The sequence below is a fragment of the Melanostigma gelatinosum genome, assembly GCF_949748355.1.
Source record: "Melanostigma gelatinosum genome assembly, chromosome: 19".
NCBI classification, from domain to species: Eukaryota; Metazoa; Chordata; class Actinopteri; order Perciformes; family Zoarcidae; genus Melanostigma; species Melanostigma gelatinosum.
Genome location: NC_136652.1, coordinates 14,250,400 through 14,264,292, shown reverse-complemented (window position 1 = coordinate 14,264,292; position 13,893 = coordinate 14,250,400). Strand labels below are relative to the sequence as shown.

General features: G+C 39.7%; 2 protein-coding genes across 2 annotated transcripts; both read left to right on the top strand.

Annotated features, from left to right (window-relative positions):
- Positions 1-1,271: 1,271 nt before the first annotated feature.
- On the top strand, positions 1,272-4,527 carry LOC306793537 (laforin-like; the record flags this gene model as incomplete). The annotated part of the gene is made up of 3 exons (XM_079291180.1): positions 1,272-1,513; positions 2,343-2,426; positions 4,400-4,527. The coding sequence occupies exons 1-3, from the start codon at positions 1,276-1,278 to the stop codon at positions 4,525-4,527; spliced, it is 450 nt and encodes a 149-aa protein (XP_079147306.1). The 5' UTR covers positions 1,272-1,275.
- Positions 4,528-7,195: 2,668 nt separating this feature from the next.
- Positions 7,196-13,592, top strand: LOC306793692 (hydroperoxide isomerase ALOXE3-like). The gene is made up of 14 exons (XM_079291412.1): positions 7,196-7,572; positions 8,497-8,701; positions 8,838-8,919; positions 9,042-9,164; positions 9,321-9,424; positions 10,166-10,338; positions 10,484-10,627; positions 10,730-10,933; positions 11,342-11,428; positions 11,868-12,034; positions 12,153-12,274; positions 12,401-12,501; positions 12,771-12,941; positions 13,064-13,592. Exons 1-14 carry the CDS (start codon positions 7,336-7,338, stop codon positions 13,241-13,243), a joined length of 2,100 nt encoding a protein of 699 aa, XP_079147538.1. The 5' UTR covers positions 7,196-7,335; the 3' UTR covers positions 13,244-13,592.
- The last annotated feature ends 301 nt before the right edge of the window (positions 13,593-13,893 follow it).

Below are 13,893 nucleotides of genomic sequence, written 5' to 3'. Positions count from 1 at the left end.
AGAGCGAGAGCGAGAGCGAGAGCGAGAGCGAGAGCGAGAGCGAGAGAAGGGGGGGAATCGGAGGCGAGAGGAACGGAGAGGTGTGTTGGGGAGAGGCCGGGAGAAGAAATCGACCGGGAGTCAGAGGAAGATGAGACGGAGGAAGGAGGAAGGGATTGCACAGACAAATCGGGAGCACATAGGCCCATCGCGGAGTCAAGGTAAAAAAGTGGAAACGAGAGAGCATCAGACTGGGAAAAAAAAGAGGAAATATGATGAAAAGTATCTGTGTCTGGGCTTCACTTGGATTGCCAATGCAGATTGCCCAAAGCCACAGTGCGTGGTGTGCAGTGAGGTTCTGGCTAGCAGCTGTCTGAAACCCTCTTATTTACTTCGCCACCTGAACACCAAGCATGCCAGTGCAAGTCAAAAGCCCCTTACATTTTTTAATATCGAAATTGGAGGAGTAACAAAACAGCCAAAAACAACTGCAGTCTCATTCTATGTGTGGTTAATTGTAAATTAAATGTGATGCAATCTGCCTCTGAGCTTGTGCGTGTGTCCTCGCCATCCTGATTGCTCTTTAAAAGTGAAGCCTTGTGTAACTGAAAGTTATTGAAACTTTGTTGCAGTGTTTCAGGGCGTTTTCACACCTTCAGTTCGTTTGCTTTGTTCTGATTCAGGGTTTAATATGATACAATGTTGCAGTTGCCCCTTTGTTCGGTTTGTGTTCACACTGCAACATTTAACAGCGGACTAAATATTGTAAACAAACGCCACGCGCGAGCAAACTGTTCTCTCATTGGTCCGATTTCTATCAGGCTATAAATAGGCTCTGTTGCTTCTTCTTTTTTTAAGGTGTAGGGGATTGGGGGTGCATGAACCCGGTCGGGATGTAGAAGGGGGTGCGCGGCCTAAAAGGTTTGGGAACCGCTGCTGTAAACAATCTGTGACATTAAATGAAATCCTCTGTCTGTCTGTCTGTCTGTCTGTCTGTCTGTCTGTCTGTCTGTCTGTCTGTCTGTCTGTCTGTCTGTCTGTCTGTCTACCTATTGAGATTTAAAGAGTTCACTCTGATATGGGTGATGTATGGCACGCGGTAATTCTGACAGAGTGGGACTTCATTCTTTCTCCCCCTTCTTTGCTGTAAACGACACGATCCGATTTATTTTTAGATTACACCTTACAGTCAATGGGCCACGCAGACTGAATACAAGAGCTACAATATAGACTATAATAACCCAAGCCCGCCATACTAAACGATTGAGGACACATCATTTGGTTAAGGTGGCAGCAATGTTATTCAGGTTCGGTGTCATTCTCACTCCGGAGTCTTCGAATGTAAAGGTTTATATTTTGGGCTCGCGTGAGGAAATGGGCAACTGGGACCCGCGCGGAGCGGTTCAGATGAGAGCCTCACAGAAGCTCCTGCTGTCAACACATGAACCGTGTCTGTGGATCGGCGACGTGCAGCTGGCAGAGCCCTTCAAAGACACCCTGTGGTTCAAGTTCGTCAAAAGAGTCCGCGGCACTTGTATCTTGGAAGGTATACATGCATCAATACTCTGGTGCTGTGCCAGAGATTCAGCCGCGTGCAAAAGGAAATCGTTTTTGAGACTTAATGTAATTCCCATCGGAAGTAACGTTTCAGGCAAAAGACGAAAATAACTCCGCCATGTTTGGTTCACATTGTGTAATCCATCCTTACTGCCACATGATGGCGGTGAAGTGACACTTGTTATTTATCAAACGCTCAGTGGCTCGTGGATTTCAGTGCATACAATAAAAGTGTTTTTACCAAGTTTTAGCAGCATTCCCCAGTGTTACAATATAATCTCACATTTAATGTTGCTGCATTCAAAATTATACCTCAGTGTAATGTATGTAATTTAACTGTACAAAGGTATTATCCGCAACAGTAAATGGACTCAGAATGCCAAAAGGCCCCATTCAGTGTTAATCATATTATATTACTGTTACAATGTTGTAGCTGGTTGAGCTGGAGCTTATTATATGTTATATACTGTTGGGTTGTTTGTAAAAACCCATCATATTGTATAAGCTTCTTCTATAAGTGATTTCTATTTAATTTAAATATATCAGATTCATGTACTGTAGTGCAGTACAATTTCCCTCTGAACTTTCGTGGAGTGAAAGTCTTCAGTAGCAGAAAGAGATAAGACTCAATACAATTACAAGTACCTCAAAAGTAAAAGTACTTTGTTACTCTCCACCACTGGTTGTTATTATTAGACCTATTTCCTCCTTGTTTAGGACGCTTAATCAGTTGTTTACCTGTTTAACGCAACACAGTATATGTTGCCTGCTAACCTGCTGAAAGGCTGTCCCCTCTTTGTCACCAGGTAGCGGTCCGAGCCATGACAGATGTTGTTCATATGATGAGACGAACATGGTGGATGGAGTGTACTGTGTTGAACACGGTGGAGGTTTTGCGAAATCGTGATGTCTCTACCGACAAAGCCGTGGTTAGATCAGGCATATGACTCTGAGGCTCTTATAAGATTGCACCGGGTAGACAGACAGGCTTCTGTTGTCCAAAACCCCTGTTGCACTGATGTGTACGGGTGGGCGCACACTCATTCACCTATACACACACACACACCCATACACACCCCCAGGCATGCTTCTCGGTTCATGAGAGGGCAAGGGGAAGCCCGAAGCTCAAGCAGAGGGGGAAGACTGAGGCGCCACCAAGGCGGCCGGAAAAAATAGGGAACTTCCAGACAAAGTCAAAAAGACCGAGTCAGCAGTTCTAGGAAGCTGGTAGGGCGTTAAGGTCATTAGTTTAGCCTGGGGGTAGATATAAATAAACTTACCCTTGACAGTGAAGTCACGGGAAATGCTGACGGGGTCATATAAAAACAAAGGCAGACCCGGCTTTCAAAGATTACGCTGGAGTAAGGGTTTTGTAGGAATCCTTTGAAGTCAGAGATCTGAGCCCCGGACTAGTATAAATAGGGGCAGTTTTGAAACAGCAAGGGAGTTCTGAGTTCGGAGTTGGAAGAAGCATCGGAGGAGTTGTGAGGAGCTGTGCGGAGCAGTGCAGGCTTCTCCGTGCGGGCTTCTGCCTGCACGGAGGAGAACTTTAACTTTTTTGCAGAATCTCCGGACTTTGAGAGTCAGAGTTTTTAAGAATACTTAGAAGATTTTTTGAAGTCGAGACAGGAGAGAAAGCTCACTCTGTCCAGTCCTGCGCTGGGTGAATCATTAACTTTTTCCTCCGTAGGCTACACAGCCAGCCCGTCTGCTGGCTGAGTCAGTGCTTTTAAAGATCCTTTGTCTGTAAAATACTCTGAAGGGGTTTTTGAATACTTAAGTGATTTTTCTTATGTTTTTCAGTTAACGATTTTTTCTCTGTATTTTGGACCAAGAGATTATACTTTGATTTCAATGCAAATAAATAAATAACGAATTAGTTTCTTCGACCAAATCCTTTTCTTCATATTTTCTTGAGAAGCCAGCCCTGGAGAGGGGTTACGCCTCAGCAGATCCCCTTCAGCCCCTGAGGTAAGTTGTTTTTGATCCAGCTCGGTACATTACTGATGGCATTCTTTACATGCTCCAAACCACACTTGATACTTATTCAAATTATTTTCGCTCTAGTTTAAGAGAAGTCACCCGGGAGAGACCGGCTTGCGTTTGAAAGAGCTTTATATCTGTTTGGGCTCTCAAGCAGGATCTTATCAATTACGAAAGGATTAAGAAAAATCTAAAACCAAAATAAATAAAAGAGACAAGTAAATACTGGACTCTTATAAAACCAAATGATAGTCGGAGCGACAGACTACACTGTCCATGTGAGTTACTGCGGATCGATTCAGATAAGACAGCAAGCCAGCCTTCGACCGGGCTGGTGGTCAGCCATTAACAGAATATTCGGTACAATATTAGAACCCGGTGAAGATCAATCTTAGAGTAAAGCAGTGCGCGAGGCAAAACAGGGAGAAGAATTCGGGAACCCTTTTTCCCCAATATCTCCCGCACGGTCAGGTGTGAAAATCATATAGGGAACGGATTAAAACGTATCCTCTCCTTCTAGCCAAATCTTACGGCACCAGGGGTTCATACAGGGAGGGACCAGCTCCGCCGGGCACGGGTCACGTGGAGTCTGGGTCCCTCTGGTGTATCGCAAGGGTTGATACACTGCCGGCAGAAACTTCTGCCTTCTGGGCATCAATGTTGGTACGAAGATAACTCTGCTCAATCTTTTATGCGTTTCACATGAAAGGCCTCCTATTTGCTTATTACTAATTATTTCCAGATGAATTGAAAACATTTACATAAGGAATCTAGTTTTAATAACCCAAATAGAAATAAAATTTAAAAAAAAAAAAAATGAATTAATTAATTTTTCAATTTTTTATTATCGAATTAAAATCGTGAGGGGTCACCCCCCCAGATTCACGTAACAACTGCCATCCGATTGGTCACTGGATAGAGGAAACAGGACACACCGATGAGATGAAACACACCACCAGCTTCTATTTCAGTGTGGCTGGTCAGAAGGCCATTCATTTCTCCAGGTAATAAAGTACAACAGCCAAACAAAAGCCAAAGCATTCAGTTTGATGATGTATGGCAGGGGTGTCAAACTCATTTCCACTCTGGGCCACATCAGCATCATGGTCGCCCTCAAAGGGCCGGTTGTAACTGTAAGACTGTATAACTGTAACTTCTCCTAACATATTGTTAAATAAATCTATCTGCATTTGATTATTGTTTATTCAAGTGTACACATATTGTACATGCAGTTATATAAATGAAAAATTATATTTAAACACATTTCTGTTATTATAACATAAATCATTTTAATTGAGGGTTAAGAAACCTCTATCAAAGATCAAACTATTAAAGAAAATAACAAAGACAAATATCAAACACAAGTTATTACATTGACTTTGTTCAAAGCTGTTTGTGTCACCTCTCTGCATCACTAATGTTCCTCCCTGTCGTCGTCCTGTGCATGGCAGCTACATCCAAGAGCTCCTCACTGAGAGTCAGGTCTGATAAACATGGATAGATGCTCTGTATCCGTGTTGTCTGTTCTTTCATCAACAGTTAATTAGAAACACGAGTACCTGCTCGTCTCTTAGCTAGCTGTGTTGTTAGATTGCTGCTAGTTCATGAACTCGGTCTGCGATGGTGTTTCTTCACAAACTGACATTTGTAAAAGTCTGTATCTGGTCGGAGCACTGCTCACATACCTTCAGCATGCACTGGGCTGTAGCTGTGTAAATACATTCTGCTGTGATTGCAGTCTGCCTTTTAATTCTTGGACAGTTTGATGTTTTTCTTGGAGGCTAAATTTAGCTCCGTGTTTGGTGTCAAAGTGCCGACGTGAATTGTATCATTCATCACAGATACGCCTCATAACACAGAAGACAGACACGTTTTTCTCCTTGAAGCACAAACATGTATTCGCTTTCACATCTTTCATTACATTTTCTTCCCTCTGCATCAATTTTTCTCTTTGTGATTATTTGTCGATCTTTTTCAATCGTTGGAAAACTGCTTTTCGGGCTGTTGCCTCTCCTGTCCACCTGTTGTGATAATTTTAATGTCGGTACACAGACAACATGCTGTCACATAATTTCAAATGTCTATCTCATAATTTCGACCATGGGGATACTTTTATTTTCAAGTCTAACTTTTAATTATTTTCCCAAAAAAAAAAAGAAAATCTTTTTTTTATTTGAATTTATTTTTTGCTGGCGCGCCACATAAAATGACGTGGCGGGCTGGATTCGGCCCACGGGCCTTGAGTTTGACACATGTGGTCTATACTGTCGCTGCTCTCCGCAGCTTCTCTGTGCTGGTGCACTTCTTTTATCTATTCCCTTGATCGGAACTGATGATCTGACTTGTTATTGATGGAGTCTTTTAAGATATGATTAATGACAAATCAGAAAATTTCTTGCCAGAATTTCTTGGTGTGAAAAGAAAAATGCCAAAATATGTACATCTGAACATTCATCACAGAAAGAGCAGTCTGTGTTTGTCTCTTTTTAGAATATCTGCATGTAGTGGGTAATAATCATGAATAATTATGAAAAACGTATGAACTGAGTATAAGCACCCTACCCTTCCAATATATTACATCAACAAAACCATTCCAAAATGCCATGACATATGAAAGTACAGTCAAATTGGAAAGTCGTTTCACATATTGCTCAACATCCTTCAGAAAAACAACAAAATATGTTTCTGATAGATCCGATTTCATTTCATTTTCTCCTTTTTCTTTTATTTTTAGGGATTTATTCAGGTTTATACATATGATTTAATATATGCTGAATTAGAGAACTTTTCTGACCACATGACACTTTTACAAATCAGTATGAATTGGTTAAGAAACACCATAAAACAGCAACATTCCTTGTTCGAGTTACAGCCAGGAACCTTTGTTGCTTGTCAATTCCCTCTCTGTCCCATCCCATGTTTCCTGTCTGTATCGGAGAGAGAGTTATTCCAGTTTTTAACATTCCTTGTGAGTCATTAAACATGTAGTTACATGTATCTGAAGAAATCTGCCCTTGGAAGCATGAAAACATTTCTCACTTCACTTCAGATTATTAGTTTGCAAATGTTGCGTTTTTGATGTTATGTTCGTGAAGTCCACAGTCTGACCACTTTTTAATGCCTATATCTATATGGGATGTTTTCTACAATCTCTTAACAGTAGGTATGTATGTGCACAATTTGTTTTGTTTACGATTGACTTGTAAATACACGTTTCATTTCTTATTATCTGTCCAGCTTTGTTGTCCTTGTCCCTTATTTATATTTCTGTGTAAGTAGTAGTAGTAGTAGTTGTAGTAGTGGTAGTGGTAGTAGTAGTAGTAGTAGTAGTAGTAGTAGTATAGAATTTCAGTGGTAGGACCATAACGCATGGTTTAGTTCAGCTGCTGATGACCTTCTACACAGCTACACGTATATCAGCTGAAAACAAGAAACAACATTTTTAATTGACAGTTACAACACCTCTTATGTCAATACACAGTGAGGGAGGTACTTAAAAGAAGGTTGAAGTCAGGGTGGAGGAGCTTATAAGAGCCAACAAGCAGGAACACAGTTCACAGAACAGCTTCAAACTGAAGGTATGGGTAGGAACTTTCCTTATCTTTCCTCATGGTATAAAAGTAGATTATCTACACTTGTAGTAATGTAAACAGGATAGGCCTAGACAAAGTTAAGTGTTACAAATGTTTTTTTGATAGCTGTTGACAAAAGAAATTGAGTTTAGAAAAACTATCAAAAGTTTTTGGTAAATAAATTATTTACAAATTTTAAAACGTTTTGTACAAGTGGTATCAAAACATATATACACTGTCATTGATGCATTTTTTGAAGATAATTGGAGCATTCACTCTGCAATTTAGAGATCTAAATGTGTTTATTTTTCGAGACAGTTTCCACAGACTGACCATGACTGAGTACAAGCTAGAGGTCACAACAGGTGACAGGCAATATGCAGGAACATGGGACCACATATTCATCACCTTATTTGGAACTGAAGGGCAGAGTGAGCGAACTGAGTTGGACAACTTTGGCATCGACTTTGCAACTGGGACAGTAAGTTGAATCCTGTTGAACATCCTCAAATTAGGTCTGGGACAAAGTAATGATTTTTATTCATGCATGCATATGTGCTGGGGTAGTATTTGTCTTCATGACTAATTCAAGAAACGTTTACCTTTATGCAATTAATACACTTTAAGTTACTGTGAGGATCATTTTACTGGTTATGCAACCGTCTCAATATAATACTGATGCCTCTATATGACCTACATAAGTAAATGAGACCATCAGCGAGAACATTGGCGATTTCTATGTAGTTATTGTTTATGCTTTTCATTGGTCCCACTGGCACCAAGTCTGTCCAGTCTTGGCAGACATATGTTCTCTTTAGATGCTTGCCTATATCAACATACGTGCTGAACTGAGTTTGTTCAACACAAATCGTTTGGACACAGTTTTATGTGACACCTACCGTATACATTTGATCCATACTTTTCTAAATTTAGTATATAAAATGTACGGACGAGTTCAGGTTCACATTTGGTTTTTCATAAGGTGCGCCACACTAATTTATGAGTTGTCAAATTCTTCCTCAAGGTGTGGCCTATCTGACTAGATAGCCTGGAGCTCTGCAGGGGGTGCAAGGTATCCTTCCCCGGGAATTGTGTTGCGTTAAACAAGCTCTATTTTGATGCTTATTTACATACTCCGACACCTACAATCAAAGTACATATATAATCATTTTTTTAAAAATCAAGTGTGTAACACAAAAACTGGTTAACTTTACAGATTAATTAAGAATTGACCCTTCACGAAACCCCATCCCCTTGGTTACTGTTGCCTGTCAAAGTGGCATTCTTATGTTATGTTATATGAAATATTATCAGTTCAATGTGTATTGACAACACTCTAACATACATGTTAAACTGCATTATAATGTATTTGTTTGTTTAAATTCATATTAATGCTTGTTTCCAGACAGGGAATTACACCATCAGCACCAATTTGTCTCTGGGGAAACTTCTGCTGGTCAAGGTGGAGAAAGATCCTGCTTTGATCCTCCCAGAAGATGAGTGGTACTTCTCCAAAATAGTGGTGACGACTCCTGAAGGAGAAGCCATTCTTTTCCCCTGTTACAGATGGATCTCCAGAGGAGAACTGGTGGAGCTGAGAGGAGGGAGAGGTCTGCTTCAAGTTCCCAAAATATTTCATTAAAGATACTTTATTAAGATTTATAGATATCACTACTTTTCAAACGTTTGTTTTGTTGTGTTTGTCTTTTAAAACTTGACTGATGTTATGTTCTTTTCATGCCTCAGCGTTGAAGGCTTTTGAGGAGGACCATCCCATGTTGATTGACCATCGCAAACAGGAGCTGATACATAGCAAGAGCTTTTACCAGTAAGTTTTTATGTGAGCAGTACAGTATGTACCAGGAGCTGCTGTTATGGTCTCAGAAGCTTCATCTGGAGAAATTTATACTTTTGGTAACTTTGATTTTTTTGTTTTTGTTTGTTTTTCAGATGGACCACTTTAGCTGAAGGACTAAACCACATCAGCAGCTTCAAGAATGTGTCTGATCTCCCAGCTGAAGTCCGCTTCTCTAAGTCCAAATCAACCGAAGTAGGAAATGTGAAAAGGGAAACGTAGGTCTACATCGTATAAAATGGACACAACCAGGCTCGATTATTGTCACATTTTCTATGTTTTGAGACAAAAAGTAAATTTGAAACAATAATATCAGTATAATGTTTAATCATGTATTCTGGATATCTTTTTTTTTTAACCCTGTCTTACTTCAGTGGTATTGAACTCATACTCAAGGGGCTGCTTGGATCTAAAGAACAATGGGAAAGCATTGATGACATGAAAAACATCTTCCGGTGGAAAAAGACAACTATGTCAGGTAGATTGTTTTTCCCCATTATCCACATCTGCAGCGCAACTCACAACAATAATGTCATTGTCATCATTTCATAACAAGTGAATATGAGCATTTGGCAGACACTATCATCAGTTCCAATGTCACAACAGTTCTTTCTACAACACTGCTTGATACAAATACAATATGTATGAAAACAGTTCAAGAAAGGTTGATACACTGCTTCTTAAATGAATGAAGTGGACTCGGCACTAATATATCTGTAATCCATCTAGGATTTGAAATAAAATGTAAAATCATCCCAAAATGTAAACCCAAGGAACACTTCTAACTAGAAAGGTGCACTCAGCAGAGTGTAGATATCAGCTAGGTGTGTCTAGACAACTGAATACAACCCATAATTGGCTGTAACATTTATTGTATAATTATGAATTTACTTTGAAATATGGTCTGTTAAAGGATCATTAAAGAAACAACAGAAACCCAGTGTGATAGCACCATCCAACATCTATTGTCAGTTTTGAATGAAATTCTACTGTATCTTAAATGTCAATTGCATAATGTTTCCATTAAAATGAGTTAACGATGTCTAATTACATTAGATTGGATGTTGTTCCTGTCGGGTAAAACAATTCATTTTCCACAAAGTAAAAATCTCTCAGGAACAAACCAGCAATGACTATGATCAACATGTACTTCAAAAAAGTTAGACATCAGATAGATATTTAGATATTATATGAAATATCATATTTGCAATTCTTCCAGAGTATGTTGCAGAGCACTGGAAGGATGATGACTTTTATGGATCCCAGTTTCTGAACGGAGTCAATCCCAATGTGATCAAGCGCTGCTCAGAGCTTCCCCCAAACTTTCCAGTCACAGAGAAGATGGTGAAGCCGTTCCTGGAAGAAAAAAGCTCTCTGAAGAAGGAGCTGAAGGTATGAAAGCAGAGTGGCTTTACTTTGGAGATAATCTTTGCTTTTGGAGACGATATTTGTGTTTCATCCCAATATCACATGTGTGATCTGTGAAACCTATTGATGTCTTAAACACTTCTTCCCTCTGTCTTTCATTCCCATACAGAAAGGCAATATATTCCTCTATGATCAGAAGAAGATGGATGGAATACCCGCTAGAGCCTATCATGGTGAACCTCTGCACGTGACTCCTGGTCTCTGTTTGCTCTACGTGAACCCAGAAAACAAACTGATGCCCATTGCAATACAGGTCTATTCACATGATCATATTACATCCCGTAATACATTACTGTGTCTTCAAAAGTCCAGTTGCACTATTTTAACAAACAAAACCAAATATATTTTTTTTCAGTTGCATCAACAACCTGCTGAGCTGAACCCCATCTTCCTGCCCAGTGACCTGGAGACTGACTGGCTGCTTGCCAAGATGTTTATTAGAAATGCTGATGCCATGGATCATCAATCAGTCCATCACCTCATGAAGACTCACTTCCTGGCAGAGGTCTTTACTGTCGCTGCTCTCCGCAGCTTCTCTGTGATTCATCCCCTCTATAAGGTATGATTACACAGCAGAGGTCAGAGTGCTGGTGCACTTCTTTTACCTATTCCCTTGATCGGAACTGATGAGCTGACTTTTTATTGATGAAGTCGATATGATCAAATTGCAAATCTGAAAATTTCTTGCCAGAATTTCTTGGTGTGAAAAGAACAATGCCAAATTAAAGCTGTGAGCAGCATTGATCGGGCCCTCGCATCTTCACGCATGTCGAGGGTACTGTAACAATAACTTTGCATCCATCAGGGTTTACTCTTGTAAAAGGACAAAAAGCACTTGAAGAAAGCCGGTTTTAAGTTTTGCTTATAGATTCCTTTGGTGATCAACACAAACAAGATGTGCTGCCTGTTGTTTGGTCAAATAAGCATCGTAACATGACTTTTAAAATATTTCCCTTTGTCTGCACAGCTGCTGTTTCCACACTTCCGGTACACTCTGCACATAAACACTGCAAGCCGCATATCTATTTTTGGACCTGACGGATCTCTAAATACGGTACGGCTCTGTAAAATACATATTTCTGAAAATTCAAACTACTCCAATTAGATTGCACCATTGCAAGATGAAATTATAGCCTTTGACTTTTTAACAATGCATAAGCCTTTTATTTCAAGAAATGTGTCTAATGGTAACCATTTACCTAGGCCTAAACTCATGTCCTAGGCCTGCTTTTATGCCATGTTTTTATTGTGTACTTTGTTTTTTGCGTGTTCCTAAATGTAAACTTTTGGCCCTTATATGGTCACTTTGTATTATTTATGCTTATGACTCCACTCCTGTTAAGCACTTTGTGACTAATGTCTGTGAAAAGCGCTTTATAAATACATTTTACTGACTTACTATTTGTGCATTATTGATTCATTAACAATGCAACATTCTTTTATTTCAAGAAATGTGTCTCATGGTAACTATTTGTGCATTATTGATTTATTAGAGTTCACTTGGATATGAAGGACTGATGGAGCTCATGAGAAGGGCTTTCTCTGAAACGACCTACAGCTCCCTCTGTCTGCCAGAGAACATCATTGCACGAGGACTGGAATCCATCCCCAACTTCTACTACAGAGATGATGGCCTGAAGCTGTGGAACATCATCAACAGGTTCTTTCAATAAATATCACATCTGTCCAGACCGATTTATTCTACAAGCAACAGCTGAGAGTCATTCAGACTTGTTCACATACAAACATTTTAAATCTAATTATTTTGTGTTCATTAGCTTTGTGAAGGCAGTAGTGGGGTACTACTATCCCTCAGACAGTGAAGTACGTAAAGACACCGAGCTGCAGGAATGGATCAGTGAGATATTCACACATGGCTTCTTAGGAAACACAGCCTCAGGTATTTAACCCATGCTGTGACGTCATTTGTAAACACAAGATATATAAAATCTCAATAGTAGCCTTTAATATTTAACGAAGACAGGGATTGCCAATAATTAACTCACAGTAATTGTGCTACCAACAGGGTTTCCAGCAAGCTTTCATACTGTCGAGGAGGTGATCAAATTCATCACCATGCTGATCTTCACAGTGACGGGTCAACATGCTGCTGTAAACAATGGACAGGTAATTAGTTGGGACAATGGAATATGTATTGATGTTTGATCAAGTGCAAGTTTGTTTTAATAATTCAAATTTATGAACATTTGGCAGGTCTGCAATCTGGTTATTATTCATTCCATTGTTTTCTTTCGCTGAGCATTACAATGGTGCAATGGTTGAATTCCCAATGTAGATTTACATAATTATTTTTGTGATGTTTGACATTCAAATAATTTTATTAAATTAGTTTTGTATCAAAGATGTTACATATTGAAATGTCTCTTATAACTTAGTTCGACTACTACTCCTGGGTGCCAAATGGCACACGCCTGCTGCGCAAACCTCCTCCAACCACTAAGGGGCAGTCAAGCATGAAGACTATTTTGGAGACCCTCCCAGATGTTGGTGAGACAGTCTCAATTGCAGCAATTGTTTGGATACTTACAGAGAAGTACACTGACACGGTAGGTTTGGTGTTGATAAATGCTCATTATAACTCGTCCACATTTTAAATGTTTAAAATAAATTGTACAAAGCACAATACTGTGTCAATCAGATTTACAGTTTCGTTTTGTCCTTTTGGCAGGTTCTCATTGGTGCATACCCCGAAGAACGATTCCAAGAGCCTGCTCCAAAGCAGATGATGAAGGAATTCCAAGCAGAGTTGTCCGACCTCAGTGAAGCAATTTCAACAAGAAACTTGCAGCTTGAAATACCCTACACATACCTGAACCCTACTGAGATCGAGAACAGTATTGCTATTTAGCTCCGCCTGATAAGCCTTTTATTTCTCTGCATTAGGCAACAATATCAATACCTTTTTAACACCTGTCTTGCATGCTGGGTTGTGAGTTTAACTCTGGAAGACGATAGGCTGTATCATGTTAAGTCAGCCAATGATAGGGCACCTGTATCTTTGTGTGAATTATATTCCACATGTTGAGTAATAACTTAAATGAGCAGTTTAGGTAGCAAATGCTGATGTTCTCTCCAAAAATGGTCACAGCTAATTTCCTCACACTTGTTATTATGATAAATTGACCACATATTGGGAATCTAAAGGGTTATTTCTGGCATGTAAACATATTAAACCTTAATAAAGTGACATATAATCAGCTTTTCTCTTGCCTCAAAATCTTGCAAGACTCATGGCTGGTCTCAAGGTACTCAATCCCAATGTACTCTGGGGCACTTCATTATTACCTCTTTATTATCAAACTATTACCCCACTATTGATATATCATACTGTACTATATGGTATTACCGAGCTGTAACGTAAAGTGCTACATGTTTTGGGTTTGTTTGTTACTGCTGTTGCGTTTCTATTTTCACCTTTTGCATATAACTGACTTAAGGCCATTACTTCTAAACAATATCTTACAGGTAAATGAGGGGTGATGGGAGGGATGCATCGCG

What these genes read in the sequence shown, in the direction of transcription:
- LOC306793692 (XM_079291412.1), top strand. Translation starts at nt 7,336, where the DNA reads ATGCATTTTTTGAAGATAATTGGAGCATTCACTCTGCAATTTAGAGAT. An exon ending in TCGACTTTGCAACTGGGACA is followed by an intron (nt 7,573 to 8,496) that starts GTAAGTTGAATC and finishes GCTTGTTTCCAG; the next exon opens with ACAGGGAATTACACCATCAG. An exon ending in CAGAGAAGTACACTGACACG is followed by an intron (nt 12,942 to 13,063) that starts GTAGGTTTGGTG and finishes TCCTTTTGGCAG; the next exon opens with GTTCTCATTGGTGCATACCC.